At 45.1% G+C, this 18307-nt stretch overlaps 1 protein-coding gene across 1 annotated transcript in view; it reads left to right on the forward strand.

Moving 5' to 3' along the window:
• trpm4a (transient receptor potential cation channel, subfamily M, member 4a) overlaps nucleotides 1-16259 on the forward strand; it is a 78733-nt gene extending 62474 nt beyond the window's left edge. Inside the window, exons 21-26 of the mRNA XM_048520984.2 lie at nucleotides 3505-3670; nucleotides 5877-6058; nucleotides 7506-7638; nucleotides 9592-9664; nucleotides 11991-12084; nucleotides 14332-16259. Of these exons, the coding sequence (XP_048376941.2) occupies nucleotides 3505-3670; nucleotides 5877-6058; nucleotides 7506-7638; nucleotides 9592-9664; nucleotides 11991-12084; nucleotides 14332-14375 (692 nt within the window). The 3' untranslated portion in view covers nucleotides 14376-16259. The remainder of the gene's footprint in view (nucleotides 1-3504; nucleotides 3671-5876; nucleotides 6059-7505; nucleotides 7639-9591; nucleotides 9665-11990; nucleotides 12085-14331) is intronic.
• The last annotated feature ends 2048 nt before the right edge of the window (nucleotides 16260-18307 follow it).

Raw genomic sequence — 18307 nt, forward strand, 5'->3', positions numbered from 1 at the left:
TGCTGCTTGGCCTGCTGTGTTCATCCAGCTCCACACTTTGTTATCTTAAACTCAGTGCGGGCTCCCCAAGTGGAAATGAGATGCTGCCTTTGTGCTGTTCAGTGTATGTTCCATATCCATGTCAGCAGGTGTGAGTGAGTGTAGTTATTCATTTTAATGGGGAAAGGACATGAGCACTTACAGGCCATCCCTGATTGCCTTTGAGAAACTGGTGGGCAGTGCCCTTTGGAACCTCCGAGGTCCTTGTGGGCGCTTGATGCAATGGGCACTCAGTGCAAAACATTGGGCAAAACAGTCCCACAGTGCTGTTAGAGTGAGGTGGAGAGGGCGGGGAGGGGGGCAAGTTCCAGGATTTTAACCCAGTGACACTGAAGTAATGGCCAATGTAGTTCCAACTGGTGAATGTTGGTGGGTGTGTGGGGAGCGCAGTGGCTCCGTACTTAGCACTGTTGCCTCACAGTGCCAGGGACCTGGGTTTGATTCCGGCCTTCGGCGACTGTTTATGTGGAGTTTGCACATTCTCCCTGTGTTTCTGTCAGGTGTTCCAGTTTCCTCTCCCAGTCCAAAGATGTGCGCTTTATGGTCGGTTGGCCACACTAAATTGAACATTGTGTCCAATGTAGGTTCTGTGGGTTAGCCGTGGGAGACGCAGGGTTACAGGGATGGGGTGGATCTGGTGGGATGGTCTTCAGGGGGTCAGTGCAGACTGATGGGCTGAATGGCCTGCTTCCACACTGTAGAACATAGAACAGTACAGCACAGTACAGGCTCTTCGGCCCACGATGTTGTGCCGAACATTTACCCTAATCCTAAGGTCTATCTAACTTCCACCCCTATCTTATACTATCATCCATATGCCTATCTAATAGCCGCTTAAATGCCCCTAATGAGGCCAACTCCACTATCCTCTCTGGTAATGCATTCCACGCCCCGCCCACTCTCTGAGTAAAGAACCTACCTCTGACGTTTCCCCGACATCTACCTCCACTCACTTTAAAACTATGGCCCCTCATAATATGTACTTCCACCCTAGGAAAAAGTCTCTGGCTGTCTACTCTATCTATACCTTTGATCATTTTGTACACCTCTATCAAGTCACCTCTCATCCTTCGTTGTTCTAAAGAGAAAAGCCCTAGCTCTCTCAATCTTTCCTCGTAAGACTTTCCCTCCATTCCAGGCAACATCCTGGTAAATCTCCTCTGCACCTTTTCCAACATTTCCACATCTTTCCTGTAGAATTTCTATTTTATGTATCTGTGTTGATGGGTGTAGCTGTGTTTGTCAAGTTACAGATATGTGTGCGCTTTCATGTGAGCTGTATCTGTCTTATTGGACATGTCTGTCAATCAGAGCATCTAATAATCAGAGAGCACAAGAGAAAGCCATGCAGTCCAACATCACAGTTAATGTGTGAATCCTTTTGCAGCCTAAAGCCTAGAGACCTTAAATGGAGGGTTAACTCAAGGGGGCTAGACTGTGAATTGCTGTCAGAGGGTCCCAGCAGAGGGATGTATCTGTGATTGGAAACCTCTTTCCAATGGGCTGCTGCAGGACTTGGGGCTGGGGGCCCTGGTTCTGAATTGTGTACACGATGATTGTAGGCATATGATTAAAAGATTTGCAGATGGTATGAAAATTGTTGGAGTGGTGAGTACTGAGGAGGATAGCTGTAAAGTTTCGGAGGATGTGAATGGACTGGTGAGGCAGGCGAGCAGTGGTAAATGGAATTCAATCTGGAAAAGTGTGAGGTTGTTCACTTGGAGAGGGCCATCAAGGCAAGAGATTACGCCATGAATGGTAGGACCCTTAGGAAGTTCTGAATATCCACAGATCCCTGTTGGGAAGGTAGATGAGGTGCTGTGAATGTGAATGGGATGCTACGTTTATTAGCCAAGACTAACAGCACAAGAGCAGTCACATTGGAACTGTGTAAAACACTAATTATGCAATGACTGGAGTGCAGTGAGCAGTTCTGGTCACCATGTTATAGGAAGGATGTAGTTGCACTAGAGAGGGATTCGCCAAGATGCTGCCTGGACCTGAGGGTCTGAGCTATGGGGATTAAGTCATAGAGTGATACAACACGGGAACAGAACCTTCGATTCAACCAGTCCATACTCCCAAACTAAACTAGTGGCAATGGCTGAGAGGGGCTCTGATGTACAAGATTATGAGCGGCATAGATAGGATAGATAGGAAGACACTTTGCCTGTTGGTAGAGGGATTAATGACCAGACGCATAGATTTAAGCTGAAAGGTGGGACGCTAAGAGAATTGAAAAGATTTTCATTCAGAGAATGGTTGGAGTCTGGAACTCCATGCCTGAAAGGGTGTTGAGTCAGAAATTCTCATAACATTTAAACAGTATTTAGATTAGATTCCCTACAGTGGGGAAACAGGCCCTTCGGCCCAACAAATCCACACCGCCCCTTGCAGCATCCCACCCAGACCCATCCCCCTATTACCCACACACCCCTGAACACTATGGGCAATTTAGCATGGCCAATCCACCTTGCCTGCACATCTTTGGACCAGGGGAGGAAACCGGAGCGCCCAGAGGAAACCTACGCAGACACGGGGAGAATGTGCAAACTCCGCACAGACAGTCGCCCGAGGCGGGAATCAAACCTGGGTCCCTGGCACTTGTATCATCATAGCTTCATGGCCTATGAGTCAAGAGCTGGAAAATGGTAGTAATGTAGTCACATCCTTAATATAACGAGGTGTAGAGCTGGATGAACACAGCAGGCCAAGCAGCATCAGAGGAGCAGGAAGGCTGACGCTTCGGGCCTAGACCCTTGTTGATTGGTACAGATGCAAAGGGTTGAATGGCCTCATCTTCCATTGTAAACATCTATTAGTAAAAGGGTGGGAGTGACATTTGTAATTTGTCGTGTTCTGAGTACCACACCTCGGTGGGGGGAGGTGAGGTGCTGGTCCTGTGTGGGGAGGGGAGGGGGGGGGTCATTGCAGATTCGTCGAAATGTTAGTAGCACTAAAAGGATTAAATTAGGAGGCCTGGTCATGCATACTCCTCTGAGCATAAATTAAGGTGCTTAAGATGATTTAAGGTTGTGATAAGACCAAGAGAAAGAAGTTTTCTCCTCAGTCATGAGAGTGTCCAGGATGGGAAGAGTTTGGCAGAACGCGGAATGTTCAAACTTAGAGTCAGACTGTTCAGTGGTAATATCAGAAAGCACTTCCTCATAGGGACAGTGGCAGAAATCTGGGATTCTCTGGCCCCTTCCTGTCGGTGTTCAATTGAAAGTGTCAAAGGGAAAATTGACAGGGTTCTGTTCAATGAGAGTGTGAAGCCTTTTGGAACCAATGGAGGTAAATATAGTTAAGGTATTGATCAGCTGCAGTCTAATTACATGGTGTAACAGGCTCGAGGGCTGAATGGCCTACTCCTCTTCCTGTGTTCCTCCCTTACTCATTCCTCTCTTTACTTCCTACCAAAGATGGTACACCCTTAAATATCATCCATTCCTCTGTTTTGGGCAGCTACTCGCTTTCACTCCAGATGCCCAGATAATCTCACCGAGGGCTCAGAGGAAGAACTGTCGACCTGCACCAACACCTATGCCAACTGGTTGGTCATCTTGCTGCTGACCATCTTCCTCCTGATCGCCAACATCCTGTTGGTCAATCTGCTCATCGCCATGTTCAGGTAACTGTTCAATCAAGATGGAGTCTCAACCATAGGGTTTGAACACCTATCTGGGCCAAAGTAGTTGACATCAACTAAAGGTATTAGTTGACAAGGCTAGTAAGATCAGCTGTGATCAAACTGAGTGGTGGACAGAAGAGACTCAAGGGGATGAATGGCCTCCGCCTATTTTGATGTAGTAATTAGTAGATCACGACATCTCTATCTTGCTGACTGTGCATGAGGACTGCTACCCAATGCTGTTCTCCATTTATTATTTAATTAGTGAATGCAAATATCCGAAATGAAGTGATCACTTCAAGTCGTAAAATGAGGGGTGAATCTCATAGAAACCTCCAAAATACTAACAAAACTAGACAGGGTACATGCAGGAAGGATGCTCCTGAAGACTGGTGAGTCTGGACCCAGGGCTCATGGTGGAAGAATATGGGATAGGCTGTTTAGGAATGATGTGAGGAGAAACGTCTTCATCCAGAGAGTGGTGGGCCTGTGGAATTCTCTGCCACAGAAAACAGTTGAGGCCAAAATATTGAATGTTTCAAGAGGGAGAGTGACATGATTCTTGGGACCAAAGCTATCGAAGTGTATTGGGGAGACAGTGGGAACAAGGGACTGAGTTGGATGGTCAGCCACAATCATATTGAATGGTGGAGCAGGTTTGAAGGGCTGAATGGCCTACTCCTGCTCCCTTTTTCTCTGTTTCAGTTGCATGTGTTTAAGGTGAGGAGTTGCCGTTTAGTCTGTGGAAGGGGGTCACTCCCGGGTAAATTACAGCATTGCAGGTGTCTCCCCACAAGTGTGGAAGGGGTTTGTATGGAACTCCCAGTGGTAGAGGCTGGATGTGCAGGGACCCCATATTGTCCTGAGCCTGTCTAGTGAGGACCTGTATCGTTGTGGGAGTTCAATAATTGGGGTATATCACAGGAAACCTGTGAGGGACATTTGTTTCGTATTTCTTGATCCAAGTCGCCTGTTCGTAGATCTTGTTCAGGAAGGTCACACTGTACGGGCTACGAAGATAAAAGTTTTTTTTAAGTAAGTAAACCATGGAGGCCCCATGACTTACATTACAAAATGAATCATCCAAGAACCTCAAGTTGAAATACCACCTCAGCATTTTTATAATCTGAATTTCAGTTTGAAGTACCTGAACACTAAAGGACAACGAGCATCAATAAACATGACCATGAAGCTATCAGGTTATAATTGAAAACACAACGGATTTACCGAGGCTCTTCAACAGAAGCGAGCTGCCATTTTCACCAACCTGTGCTCACACATGTTTATAGGCTCTCCCTATCCAGTTCATGCTTTAAGTTACTCAGTCATCCGTGGTATTGAGAGATGGCCATTGAATGTAGTTAGACTAGTGCCAGTCATAACACAAGCTGAAAATATATTCCTGTTCTTGGAATAAGAGATCTCAAAGAGAACCAAACTGATCATATCCACACCTAATATTTACTCCTGTCTCCCCACCCCACACCGCCTTTAGCATATATGCCAACCAATAAAATGGAGATGCTAGAGAATCTGAGATAACAAGGTGTAGAGCTAGATGAACACAGCAGGCCAAGCAGCATCAGAGGTGCAGGAAGGTTGATGTTTCAGGCCCAAACCCTTGTAGAAGGGTCTAGGCCTGAAACGTCAGCCCTCCTGCTCATCCAGCTCTACACCTTATTATCTCCTTCCCTCCTGTGTTGACTGTTGTTTCAGAGAGCTAGCTCAGGCATGAGGTGACCTCACTCTGTGCTGTTAAGTCCCATAATTTTTGCAAGGTTGCCGCTGGCAACAGATGCTCTACTTGTTGGGAAAAAGCACCTCTGGGTCCTGGACAATAACAAAACAGCTACAAACACCCTCTGGCCTAATATCTAGTTCTGTCTCAAAATAAATGAAGCCACTTGTAGGGGGAAAGGACACTTTTTCGGTGGCTTTACTCCAGCGTAGTAATTCCAGGAAAAGGCAAAGATTGTAAGGTTGAGTCAACTGGAATTGAGAAGAAACATCTTAGTCCCAGAGAGCGGTGAGAATGTAGGCCTCACTATCACAGGGAGTATTGAAGGTGAATCTAATAGAAGGGAATTGAAGAAAATGATAATGAGGTTGGGAAGAGCATAACACGACCCGCATGGACCAGTTGGGGTGACTGTTCCTCTTCTCTAGATTCAATGTATCTCATTCCTCCATCTTGTTTATTTTCCAGTTACACCTTCAATAAAGTTCAGGAGAAGAGTGACATCTATTGGAAATTCCAACGCTACAATCTGGTCGTGGAGTATCACAAACGACCTGCATTGGCTCCTCCCTTCATAATCCTGAGCCACATCCACATCTTCATCAAAAGAAACATACGGAAGGTCCCCACGGTGAAGGGCAGGCTCTTCAGTAAGACCACGCCCCAGCGAGTATGAGTATGAGTAGGAGTGTCTCGAGCCAGCAATGTTAACATTGAGAGCTACAAACCCCTTGGGTGAAGTTCTTGGGTGACAGACCCAAGTGGGCTCAGAATAGTTCACGTTTGATCCCTGAGCTGCACTGATTGCCCAGGCTGTTGCCAGGAGCCTCCTGAATGGTTTTCAATTCACACGGGTCTGAGGGAATCCTCATCACTGACCCCTCCAAACTGCCCAACTGTGATGTCCCCAGCTCCCCATCTCCACCAAAAAGTGGCTTCTGACAAGCGAACACAAGACGTGGTTTTAACATTCAAGGCAAATCTGGGATAACAATGGGTTAGGTCAAAGATAGGGGAGGCGATGGTCTAGTGGTATTATCACTAGACTGTTAATCCAGAGAGCTCAGATAAAGGCCTGGGGACTCAGGTTCGAATCCTGCCATGGCCCATACTGGAATCTGAATTCAATTAACACCCAGAATTAACAATCTAATGATGACCACAAATCCAATGTCAGTTTTTGGAGAAACCCATCTGGTTCAATAATGTCCTTTAGGGAAGGAGACTGCCATCCTTACCTGGTCTGGCCTGCTTGTGACTCCGGACCCACAGCAATGTGGTTGACTCTTAACAGCCCTCTGGGCAATCAGGGATGGGCAATAAATGCTGCCTGGTCTGCGATGCCCTCAGCCCGTGAATGAATAAAAAAATCTTCTGTCCATAAATTGGGCATCTGCACCACTGCCCCCAAAGTAAAGATAAGGCATGATTTGGTTTATTATTGTCACACGTCCCGAGATACAGTGAAAAGTATTGTTTTGCTTGCTAACCATAGGAATCATACCTTACGTAAGTATACCAGGGTAATAGAACAGAATGCAGAATATCATGTTACAGCGATAGAGATGATGCAGAGAAAGATCAACTCTAATATAGGACAGCAGGGAAGATGCTGTTCTTCTGTCTGTTGGTACATGTTTTCAAACTTCTGTATCTTCTGCCTGATGAAATAGGGGGGAAGAGAGCATAACGGGGGTGTGAGCGGTCTTTGATGATGTTGGCTGCCTTCCCAAAGCACTGGGAAGTATGGACAGAGTCAATGGAAGGAAGGCTGGCGGGCTGTGTTCACAACCCTCGGTAATTTCTTGTAGTCTTGGCCACTGCAGTTGCCACATCAAGCTGTGATGGATGTAGATAGGATACCTTCTATGGTGCATCTGTAAAAATTGGTAAGAGTTATTCTGGACATTGTGGTGATGTCATGTTGACAATATGACATCATCACACCAATCTACCAAGTTATGGTTAGTGAGCGGGAGTGGAAATTGGCAGCCATTTTGAAGCTGCTCGTCAATGAGTCTTTAAGACCAGGCCTGATTGGTTGAGCAGAGGGCCATGTCGTAGGCCTATTATTTGATTCCCTCATCTTCATTCCAGTAACAGACCTCTCGGAGGCCGTGGCCAACAGACTGATGACTTGGGAGGCGGTGCAGAAAGAGAACTACCTGCTGTCTCGCAACAGAATCAAACGAGAAAGCAACATGGAGCGACTGAAGAGGACTGCACAAAAGTGAGGCCATGAATTCTCAATTGAGGTCCAAGAGATGGAAAAATAGTAAACGTGATTAAAAATAAATCTCATCCTCGTTCAATCTCAGTCGAGAAACCAGTTGAAGAATTACTCCACAGAAGAAGGCCCATTTGGCCCATCAATTTTTCCCAGAGTTACTTAATGCTAACTCATTTTTCACCTCTAACCAGTTATCCATTTATTGGATCACCGAAGGCTTGGCGAGCCTATAGCTCCTTGTTGCTTTCTCCTTGGCAAAGCCTTGACCAATCAGAAGTGACTTGCTGACCAATCAGCACCCTTTTCTCCAACAGTATAAATTGTTGTGGTTGTTTGAGACTTGGCATTCTTGCAGCTTGTCCTGGTGACTTCAAGACAAAATTTTCAGCAACATGTCTTTCTTATTTTTAATATTCTTAATTCAAATTACTTATCCAATCCCTTTTTGAATAGTGTTATAATCTAAATTATAGAATCCCTACAGTGTGGAAACAGGCCCATCGGCCCAATAAGTCCACACCGAGCCTCAGAGCATCCCACCTTACCCATCACTCTTTAATCTACCTAATCTACACATCCCTGAACACTAGGGGTAATTTAGCACGGCCAATCCATCTACTGTGCACACCTTTGGACTGTGGGAGGAAACCGGAGCACCTGGAGGAAACCCACGCAGACATGCGGAGAATGTGCAAACTCCAAACAGACAGTCGCCCGAGGGTGGAATCGAACCCGGGTCCCTGGCACTGTGAGACTCTCTGACTCAGTAGTGCTGATTTATTCCAAGGTCAAATTTCCCTCTTTGTGAAACATCCTTTTTCATTCCCAAGGGACCACACCTCAGCTGAAGGTTTTTAAATTGGTTAAAACCAGTGGAAACAATGTATTTAGCTTCACACAACTTGGGTGGAATTGGGCAGATCTTAACAGATTCCCAGACTTAAGAGATAACAAGGTGTAGAGCTGAATGACCACAGCAGGCCAAGCAGCATCAGAGGAGCAGGAAGGGAGCCTTCCTGAACTTCTGATGCTGCTTGGCCTGCTGTGTTCATCCAGCTCTACACGTTGTTATCTCAGATTGTCCAGCACCTGCAGTTCCTACTATGTCCCAGACTCTCTGATCTAGTAAAAAAAAGACCCAAGTCCTTTAACAATATCCTGTAACCAGAGCCTTTCATTCCTGATATCACTCAGTCAATCACCACAACTACGCCACTTCAATAAATATTGTCTTATTCTGAACTGCCTCAATCTTGCCAAAAATGGCCTAAATAAATTTTAGAGTTTCATTATGTACGCCTCACTGCCCTCCCTACAAGATTAGTCAATCTCTTTCAACGGAACTGTCAACTTTGAAAGATTTGTTGAGATCTCAGCATTAAAATTACAACAGGGCCCAGATACATCCCTGCCAGGATACAGTGACCTCCAACAGAGGCCTAATGAGGGTCTGTACATATCTGTACATTTGGAAAGAGCGAATGGCATTTTTCAGTCTTCTCCAGGTAGCTTACCGGAGGAGAGGTTTCAATTTCAGACCCTTGAGAAATTCTTGGTGGGTATGGGATAGCAAATTTGGAAATTGCCTCTCAGTTCTGGGTGCACTTTGAATTGGATTGTTGTACAAGGTGGCAATGTCCCTATCTCTGGTTGAGGAGGCCCAGGTTCCAGTCCCCCCTGCTCTAGAGGAGGGCCATAACGTCTCCAAAATATTAAAACAAAACCGTCATTCAGTGAACCACAATGAGCAACAGTGAGGGCCTTGATAATATGTGGAGCAGGGAGCAGTGAGGGAAAGGCAGAATTTCGAGGAGAGAGAGAGGGAACAGGCAGAACTGCCAACTGGCAGTGAGGGAGAGATCGAATGTGACTGTAACAGATGCCCCTTTGAGCAGGTCAGAGAGACGGTCAATTGTAGTATCTAGTTGCCTGATGTCTCATTTTGTGTTTTAGGGTTGACAGTGTTCTAAGCTACATCACTGACATCAGGGACCATGACAGGCGGCTAAAGGTAATTGAGAAACAGGTAAGTCTAATATGTGGAAAGAGTAAATTCCTCTTTTAATCAAATCCACTGGAAAAAGCCAGGGGCCCACTCCAGTTACTGAATTGCACACACGCACACACACACAGATACAGGCACACACACACACTCGTACACTTACACACACACACACAGACACACAATCTACTGGAACAATCACTTCTGTTTTCAACTGTGTGTGTGTGTGTGTGTGTGTGAGTGAGAACCGGGGTAAGTGTCTGACTTAGAAACATGACTGTTCCCAGTGTGTGCAATCCCTGAGCTCTGCCTCAATGGCGAGACAATACTCTTGGGTTCTCTGAGACAAAGCACACTTGATCCATCGCTCTGGAATTTCACCACTGGTAGGGCATGGAGGCAGGCCCTGAACCCGTGCCATTGGCATTGGTCTGATCCACATTCCCCAAACAGTCCCAAAGCTGTGGCAACATACACTTTTATCTGCATGTTGCAGACACAGAATTCTGGATATTGATGGCAGAGGCTTCAATTTCTTGTGGCAGACCAGGAATCTCTCCCATTCTTACTTCCTGCTGTCCGCACATGTTGCATGGATTTGCAAGTTGCTAGTGGACCTGTTTGGTACATTTTGAATGTATCTTCCTTGGCTTTCAGGCCCTGGAGTGAGATTTGAACCTGGAGGTTCTGACCCAGAGGCAGAGAAGCTACCAAGCAGGCCACAAGACCCCCACAGAAAACAATAGGGAAACTAGATTTCAAGCTAGAAGGCATGGAGTCTGAAAGATATTGTAATAGAGTCTTGACGTCCTGGAACAGCCTTTATACCAAATGTCCAAGAGATGTGTGCATTATCCAGCATTTATTGCCCAGAGGCCAGGAATGAAGTTAACTACGTTGCTGTGGGTTTGGAGTCACGTATAGATCAGCCTGGGTAAGGGCAGCAGCTTTTCCTTCCCTGAAGGACATTAATGAACCAGGTGGGTTTTTGCAACAATCATCAGCAGTTACACAAAACAAAACCCGAAAGAACTGCTGATGCTGTAAATCAGGAAGAAAAACAGAAGTTGCTGGAAAAGGTCAGTCGGTCTGGCAACATCTGTGAAGAAAAAGATCAGAGTTAATGTTTCGAGCCTGGTGAATCTTTCTCTGACCTCAGAAGGTTCTGAGGAAGGCTCACCGATCCGAAATGTTAACTCTGATTTTTTATCTTTACAGGTGCTGCCAGAGATGCTGAGCTTTTCCAGCAACTTCTATCTTTGGTCAGCAGCAACACAGTCACAATTAGGCTAGCTTTCCCCCTATAAGATCATATTTGAGTTCAAATTTCACCATCTGCCATGTGAGATTTGAAGTCATGTCACTAGAATATTAACCTGGGATTCAGGATTACTAGTCCAGTGGCATTGCCACTACCACCATTGCTAGGGTGGTTGTGACGAGTTTGGACAATTCAGAAAGGAAGTAGAACTTGGGAACTACTCTCAATTTTAAACTCACCCAGAGGGGCGGTGTCCCTTGATGTTTTTGTCAAAAATGTAGAGGAATGAGAAATTTTGAGAGGTAGGAGCCAATGGTAAGGATTGAACTTCAAGTTCTTTCTTGTATTTCATCCATAAGTAAGAAAGCCATGCCAAATTCTCATCTTCAAACACAACATTTTGAGCCTGAGTCCGAACCCAGGGCCTGGGCACAGCAAACTAGGCTGACAATCTAGTGTAGTACAGAGGGAGTGCTGCTCTGTCTCAGATGCCATCTCTGTGATGCGATTGAGATCCCCTGGGTGTCCTGGCCAAAGCAAAGGGCCTTCCGTTCCTATAGCAACATTCACAAACTCAGAATGTCCCAAGGTGCCTCACAACAACTGAAGTATCGATAGTAGTGTAGCCAAGGAAACCTGGCAGCTAATTTGCACACAGCAAATTCCCTCAAAAATTAAACATGTCTCTGATCAGCCAATCAGTTCTCGAAGCTGTCTACTGAAGGAGAAATGTTGGCCAAGACACCTGGGATTGGGGGAGGGGAGGAGTGTTAGGTCTCCTGGTGAGAAGGCAAAAGGGTATGTGGGAGCTTACTGTGCACAGATTTTCAATTACATTCCCTACATTGTAGCCCTGAAGATGCTCCAAAAGTATTTCAGTGGCTGTAACAGGTTTTGGGGAAGGCACCACGTAAGTGCAACTCTTTCCTTCATTACCACCTTCCTCACCTTCCTTAAGCAGCTCCTTATAACCTATGACCTGAACCCAATCTGCCCGTTAGACTCCATGTCAAACCTACTTTGAGAATCACTGGCTGACGTTTTACTGCCTCAAGAGTGCTCTGTAAATGGACGTTGTTGTTGTTGTAGATAGAGTATTGCACCGAAGCATTACAGTGGTTAGCGGAATCCTTGCTGCAAAGTAACCTCATCGGGAATGCCAGAGCCCCACCCACATTTACAGGTAAGGTAGCCATTACGGGAACCATCACTCTCTCAAATAGTTCCAGCAGGACCCAGTTGCTTATTCCAGGATTGTCTGTGATTGTTCAATTATAATTCAACAATTATAACAAATCTATGTACAGAAGGTATAGGCTATTGAACCTGCTCTGCAACTTCATAACATCTTGGCTGACCTGATTATAACGCCTGCGTTTCTGCTTACCTCAAATAAGCCTTCACCCCCTGTTTGAATATTTTTAAGGCAGAGGGAGATAGATTCCTGTTAAGCTAAGACTTTGCTTCCATCGCCTGCTTAGGAAGAAACTCATGATCTTCTGGGAGAAAATGATTTGCACCATTTCGGTTTTAAACTCTGACCCTTACTCAGTTCTAGATTGTCCCACAAAAGAAAACATCCTCTACACATCTAAGCCCTCAAGACCCCCCTCTGACCCTTCTAAACTCAAGCAGATATAAACCCAGTCTCTCCCACAGTTCCTCATAAGGCAACCAAACATTCCAGGTAATTATGCAGTAAACCTTCTCTGAACTGCTTTCAGTGCATCCACATCCTTCTTTAAATAAGGTCAGCATGGACAAGTTGGACCGAAGGGTCTGTTTCTGTGCTGCACACTTTACTTCAGACACAGTCTCACCAATGCCCTGTATAACTAGGCATGACCTCTCTACTTCTGTAACAAAAACAGAAGTTGCTGGGAAAACTCAGCAGGTGGAGAGAGAAAGCAAAGTTACCGTTTCTTCAGAAGATGGATCACTGGATCAAATGGTTAACTCTGCTTTCTCTCTGCACAGATGCGGCCAGCGCTGCTGGGGGGTTTCCCCAGTAAATTCTGCTTTTGTTTCTGATTTCCAGCATCCGCAGTGCTTTGGTTTTTCCCACTACCTTTGTATTTAATTCCCCTTGGCAACAAATGCTCACATTCTATTAGCTTTCCTGATCATTTTGCTGAAATCTCCCTTTAAGTGCGATGTATATTTCCCAGTGGGAAATCGTGACAACGACGTTTTAATGTTCTTGAAACAAGCGCTGGAGAATGCTGGAGAAACACAGCACCTGCAGAGACTGCACAATCCCGAGTGTGGAAGCAGATGTTTGGCCCATCAAGTCCTACACACCCTCTGAAGAGCATCCTAACCAGACCCATTTGACCCCACACCCCGCCCCACCCATTTCCAAAATGCCACATTTCCTCATGACTAAGCCACCTAGCCCACACATAGCTGGACACTATGGATGGCCAATCCACCCTAACCTGTGTATCTTTGGATTGTGGAAGGAAACCCACGCAGACACGGGGAGAATGTGCAAACTCCACACAGACAGTTGCCTGAGGCTGGAATCCAACCCAGGTCCCTGAAGCTGTGAGGTAGCAGCGCTAACCACTGAGCCACCGGGGTGACTTTTCTTCAGAACTAGGAGATGTTGGAAAATAGTTTTTCTTATGTATCTTTTTGACAGAAGTGGAGGAAGAGCAAGGGGGAGGATGGTTTGATGGAAAAGAAAATCCTGAGATCTGCAAATGCTAGAAAAATTCTGAAGAAGGGTCACTGGACCCAAAATGTTCACTCTGCTTTCTCTCTCCACAGATGCTGCCAGATCTATTGAGTTTCTCCAGCTACTTCTGTTTCTGTCGCAAAAGACAATGGGGTTGTTAATGGTGGTGAAAGAGTTTAAAAAGATATTGAGATGTGTGTAAATAAGCAGTGAAAGGAAGAGAATGGGTCCTCTCTACTGAGATCAACACGAGCCAGACAAGGCTAAGGGGAAGGGATGCGAAGAGGGGGAAGAGATTGTAAGAAAAATGGAGAACTGGCAAAGTGCAGTCATAAAATCCAGGCCTTTTGGCCCATTGAGCCCACACCAAAGAGCTGACAAGATGTCCCACCCATGGAGTGTCCTGAGATGCCCCATGTAAGAAGCCAATCAACCCTACAAGTCTGTTTCATCAGCCCTGAGTGCTGGACGTGTGGAATGCGCTGCCGGCAGTGGTAGTGGAGTCAGGTACATGAGAGACTTTTAATCGACTCTTAGATGGGCACATGGAGGATGGTAAAATGTGGGGTATGAAGGGTAGATTGGTCTTAGTACGTTAATTGGTCAGCACAACATCATGGGCTAAAAGCCCTGTACTGTACTGTGCTGCACTTTTCTGTGTTCTATGTTCGCAAAGCCATCAACCTTAACACCCTCACTCAACAAAAAAAAATCTCTCTTGACTCATTCATAATGATTCCTCTTTCACAGATCCTTCATCAAAAAAGACCACAGGCTGTAACGATTCTAAATGAAAACTGCCTCAGCATTGCTAACCTACACTGTGAATATCAAGATCCTTAAACTTGCCTTTCGATTGTGGACATCGAACAGAGATTAAATTCGGGTCCTGTGGACTGATGATCTGATCTGCATCTTGTTTCTGAAGGTGGAAGCCCACAGTTGTAACTGAGATTTTATTGCGTTCTGTACCCATTGATGGGTACAGGGCTGGGGCAGAGAAATGGAGCTAGCTCTGGGTGCTCAAGCAAAGAGGTAGCACAAAGACAGTGTCTCCTCCCCGTGTTGTGAGTGTCACAATTTGTACAGATTTTAAATCTTGTTATTTTCTTTTGAATAAGTGGGATGAATTACATTGAGAGTCCTGACAATTTAACTCTTCAATTGATGGCAGGTTCCAAAACTTTCTAAATTCCCTCGTTTTATTCATTCCTTCGCTTTGTTACAAGTGTGAAGGTTATAGGATTATTACTTTTTAGGATTATATCTTTGGGTTTATTAGGTGAACATAGTGTTCTACCTCACAGAGCTAAAAATGAAGTCCTGCTATTCCCGGAACCATTGCAAAAGTTAAGGTTTTTAAAATACACACAAAGTTCCCCAGTTCAGACCCAGCTCAGAGAAAGCACGGACCAAGTTTCTGTCCTTAACAGAAATCCCTACTATAAATAATTGGATTGCAGCTACAGGTAAACCATTATAAACCATCGACATATAACTCTACCAGTTAAAACTCTAACCGCCCTATAAACACACACACACTCAGAGACACACACTCACACACACACACACTCAGACATACATGCGCACACACAACACTCAGAGACACTCTCACTCACACACACACACACTCAGAGACACACACTCACACTCAGACATACATGCGCACACACAACACTCAGAGACACACACTCACACTCAGACATACACGCGCACACACAACACTCAGAGACACTCTCGCTCACACTCACACTCAGACATACACGCACACACACAACACTCAGAGACACTCTCGCTCACACACACACACTCAGAGACACACACTCACACTCAGACATACATGCGCACACACAACACTCAGACACTCACACACACACACACTCAGAGACACACACGCACACTCAGACATACATGCGCATACACAACACTCAGAGACACTCTCACTCACACACACACACACTTAGAGACACACACACACTCAGACATACATGCACACACACAATACTCAGAGACACTCTCACTCACACACACACACACACACACACACACACACTCAGAGACACACACACACTCAGACATACATGCGCACACACAACACTCAGAGACACTCTCACTCACACACACACACACACACACACACAACGTACACCGACAGGGGGGAAAATATGGGTGTTATGGGCAGTGGCAAAGACTGGAAAGGCAGTTCAGTGGTTCTTGTTGATGCAGATTGCTGAGATGATTCTTATGACTCTTGTGTTGCCTCTCAGTCTACCTGCTCTGAAAGTTTTCACTAGTTTACAAGGTGGCTGGTTCAAACTGATTAAAGATATCTGCCTTACTAATTAAAAGTCACTGCTTACGGCAACCTCTGGAGAAAAAATGAACTGGTTTTCTTCAGGCTTAAACTGCAGGGAACTAAGTGAGCTCCTGAGCCCAGGAGTTCTTAGGCTTCTCACTATTTTGTTCACATTCCCAACCTGGTAAGCTATCTGAAAGCTAATCATATAGTAATCAGAAGGGCTTTATTATTGATAACTGGTCACCAGTTCACAAACGGATCAGCTTCTTGTTGCCAACCAAAGATCCATTTGCACTCAACTCTTCGGTGCCAGCTTATCTGCAAACTACACTTCGACTACTACAGCTGTGTATAGACACAGAGTGGTGCTTTCATAATAGGCAGCAATCCTTTATGTTAAAACGATTCTTTTCCCATTTGAATCCACAATTAAAATTATTGAAAAACAAAATGAAATCGTCTTTAGAATATATTGCGTCTGTTGATGTATGTTAAATAAAAAGGCTGGAGCTGATTTGACTGCACACATAGGTGGTTTTAATGGCTAAAGAGCAGAAGAAAATGTAAATTCTGTTAATAAAAGGCAAGTACCAAATGTTTACTGCTGGAGACAGTGACAGATGCTTCTAAGTCCACAAGGAAGCTATATTGGAACCTGATCTTCTATTTCAGTGGTGCTCAGAGATAGCTGGTTAACAATTTTATTTAGATTCAAGGTTAATGTGCTTTCTTTTGCGATAGAGTGGGGTGTAGAGGTGGCAGGTTACAGACTTCACTAAAAGCCCAGAATTGTTTTTATTCATTCACAGGATGACGGCATCACTAGCTGGGGAAGCATTTGTTGCCCATCCCTAATTGCCCAGAAGGCAGTTAAGAGTCAACCACATTGCTGCGGGTCTGGAGTCACATGTAGGCCAGACCAGGTAAGGATGGCAGTTTCCTTCCCCAAAGGACATTAGTGAACCAGATGTGTCTTTTTTCCCAACAATCAGCAATGGATTCACACCATCATTATACTCTTCATTCCAGACTTTTATTGAATTCAAATTCCACCATCTGCCATGGCGGTGATTCGCACCCAGGTCCCCAGAACATTACCTGGGTCTCTGGATTACCAATCCAGCAATAATACCACTAGGCCATCGCCTCCCCTTGTCTGCAAATTATTTCACATACTGCAGCTGTGTAAACAGTATATACATGGAGCATTTCCTTCATAATAGGCACAGGCGCAGCAGCATTTGCAGTTTAATCTTGGGTCATCTGTAGCCAAGTGGGCACTGGGCAGAAAAAAGGAGATAGATGTTAGCCAGCCTGCAGCTCAGCCAGGGAAAATGCTGTCTTCATTGTGCATCACACAGAAAGTATCTGAGAACTTGTACTCAGTTTGAAGATTGAGTTTGTGAAGATTTGCCCAACTGAAGCTGGAGGATGACTCCCCAGAAACATTCTACCAGTGAAAAATAGTATTGAGAAAAGAAAAGGACAGAAGCAGGCCCTTAGGAGCTGAAAAACACTTTGGATTGATTCCAGGAAACTGTTGTTTCAGAGAAAAGTTCAAATTTCACTTCAACCTGTTATCAATGGAGATCATAGTTTACGCACTGAAACGTCAAATGAAGTGCTAACATAACAATCATAAAAAAGGAAGAAAACTCACAGCAATAAACTTACATGGCAGTCATAAATTAACATGAATAAAAGTCCTGAAATATTAGAGAAATGCCTTATTACTAGAATGGTGGCCAGATCGAGCTGTAATGTACATTTTATAGCTTTCATAAAAACAAATTACTCACTGTGAAACTTACTAAAGGCAGTTATTTAAATCAAAAGACAGGTACTTTTCTCCAGAAAAGGAATGACCTGATAGAACCTGACAATATTTCAAAAGTTTCAATAAGCTACATATAAAGAGGACACTATTAATTGTGGAGCAGACCAAGACAAAGGCCTTAAATATAGAGTATTCAGAAGCTTTGTTAATGCAGAGACTGGTGAGGATATGCAATTCGCTACCACTAGGTGTGGTTGACAATAGATGGATTTAAAATGAAACTGGATAAACATGAGGTAATACTGATCCTGAGGGGTGATGTAGATCATAGAAAACCTACAGTGTGGAAACAGGTCCTTTGGCCCAACAAGTCACACCAGCCCTCATAGCATCCTACCCAGACCCATCCCCCTATAACACACCTAACCTACACATCCCTGGACACTACAGGCAATTTAGCATGGCCAATCCACCCAGCCTGCACATCTTTGGCTTGTGGGAAGAAGCTGGAGCACCTGGAGGAAACCCACGCAGACACAGGGAGAACGTGCAAACTCCATGTGGACAGTGGCCCGAGGGTGGAATTGAACCTGGGTCTCTAGCACGATGAGGCAGTCGGGCTAACCACTGAGCCAGTGGGAGGATGCTTA

The sequence above is a fragment of the Stegostoma tigrinum genome, chromosome 38 (genome assembly GCF_030684315.1).
Source record: "Stegostoma tigrinum isolate sSteTig4 chromosome 38, sSteTig4.hap1, whole genome shotgun sequence".
Taxonomy (NCBI): domain Eukaryota; kingdom Metazoa; phylum Chordata; class Chondrichthyes; order Orectolobiformes; family Stegostomatidae; genus Stegostoma; species Stegostoma tigrinum.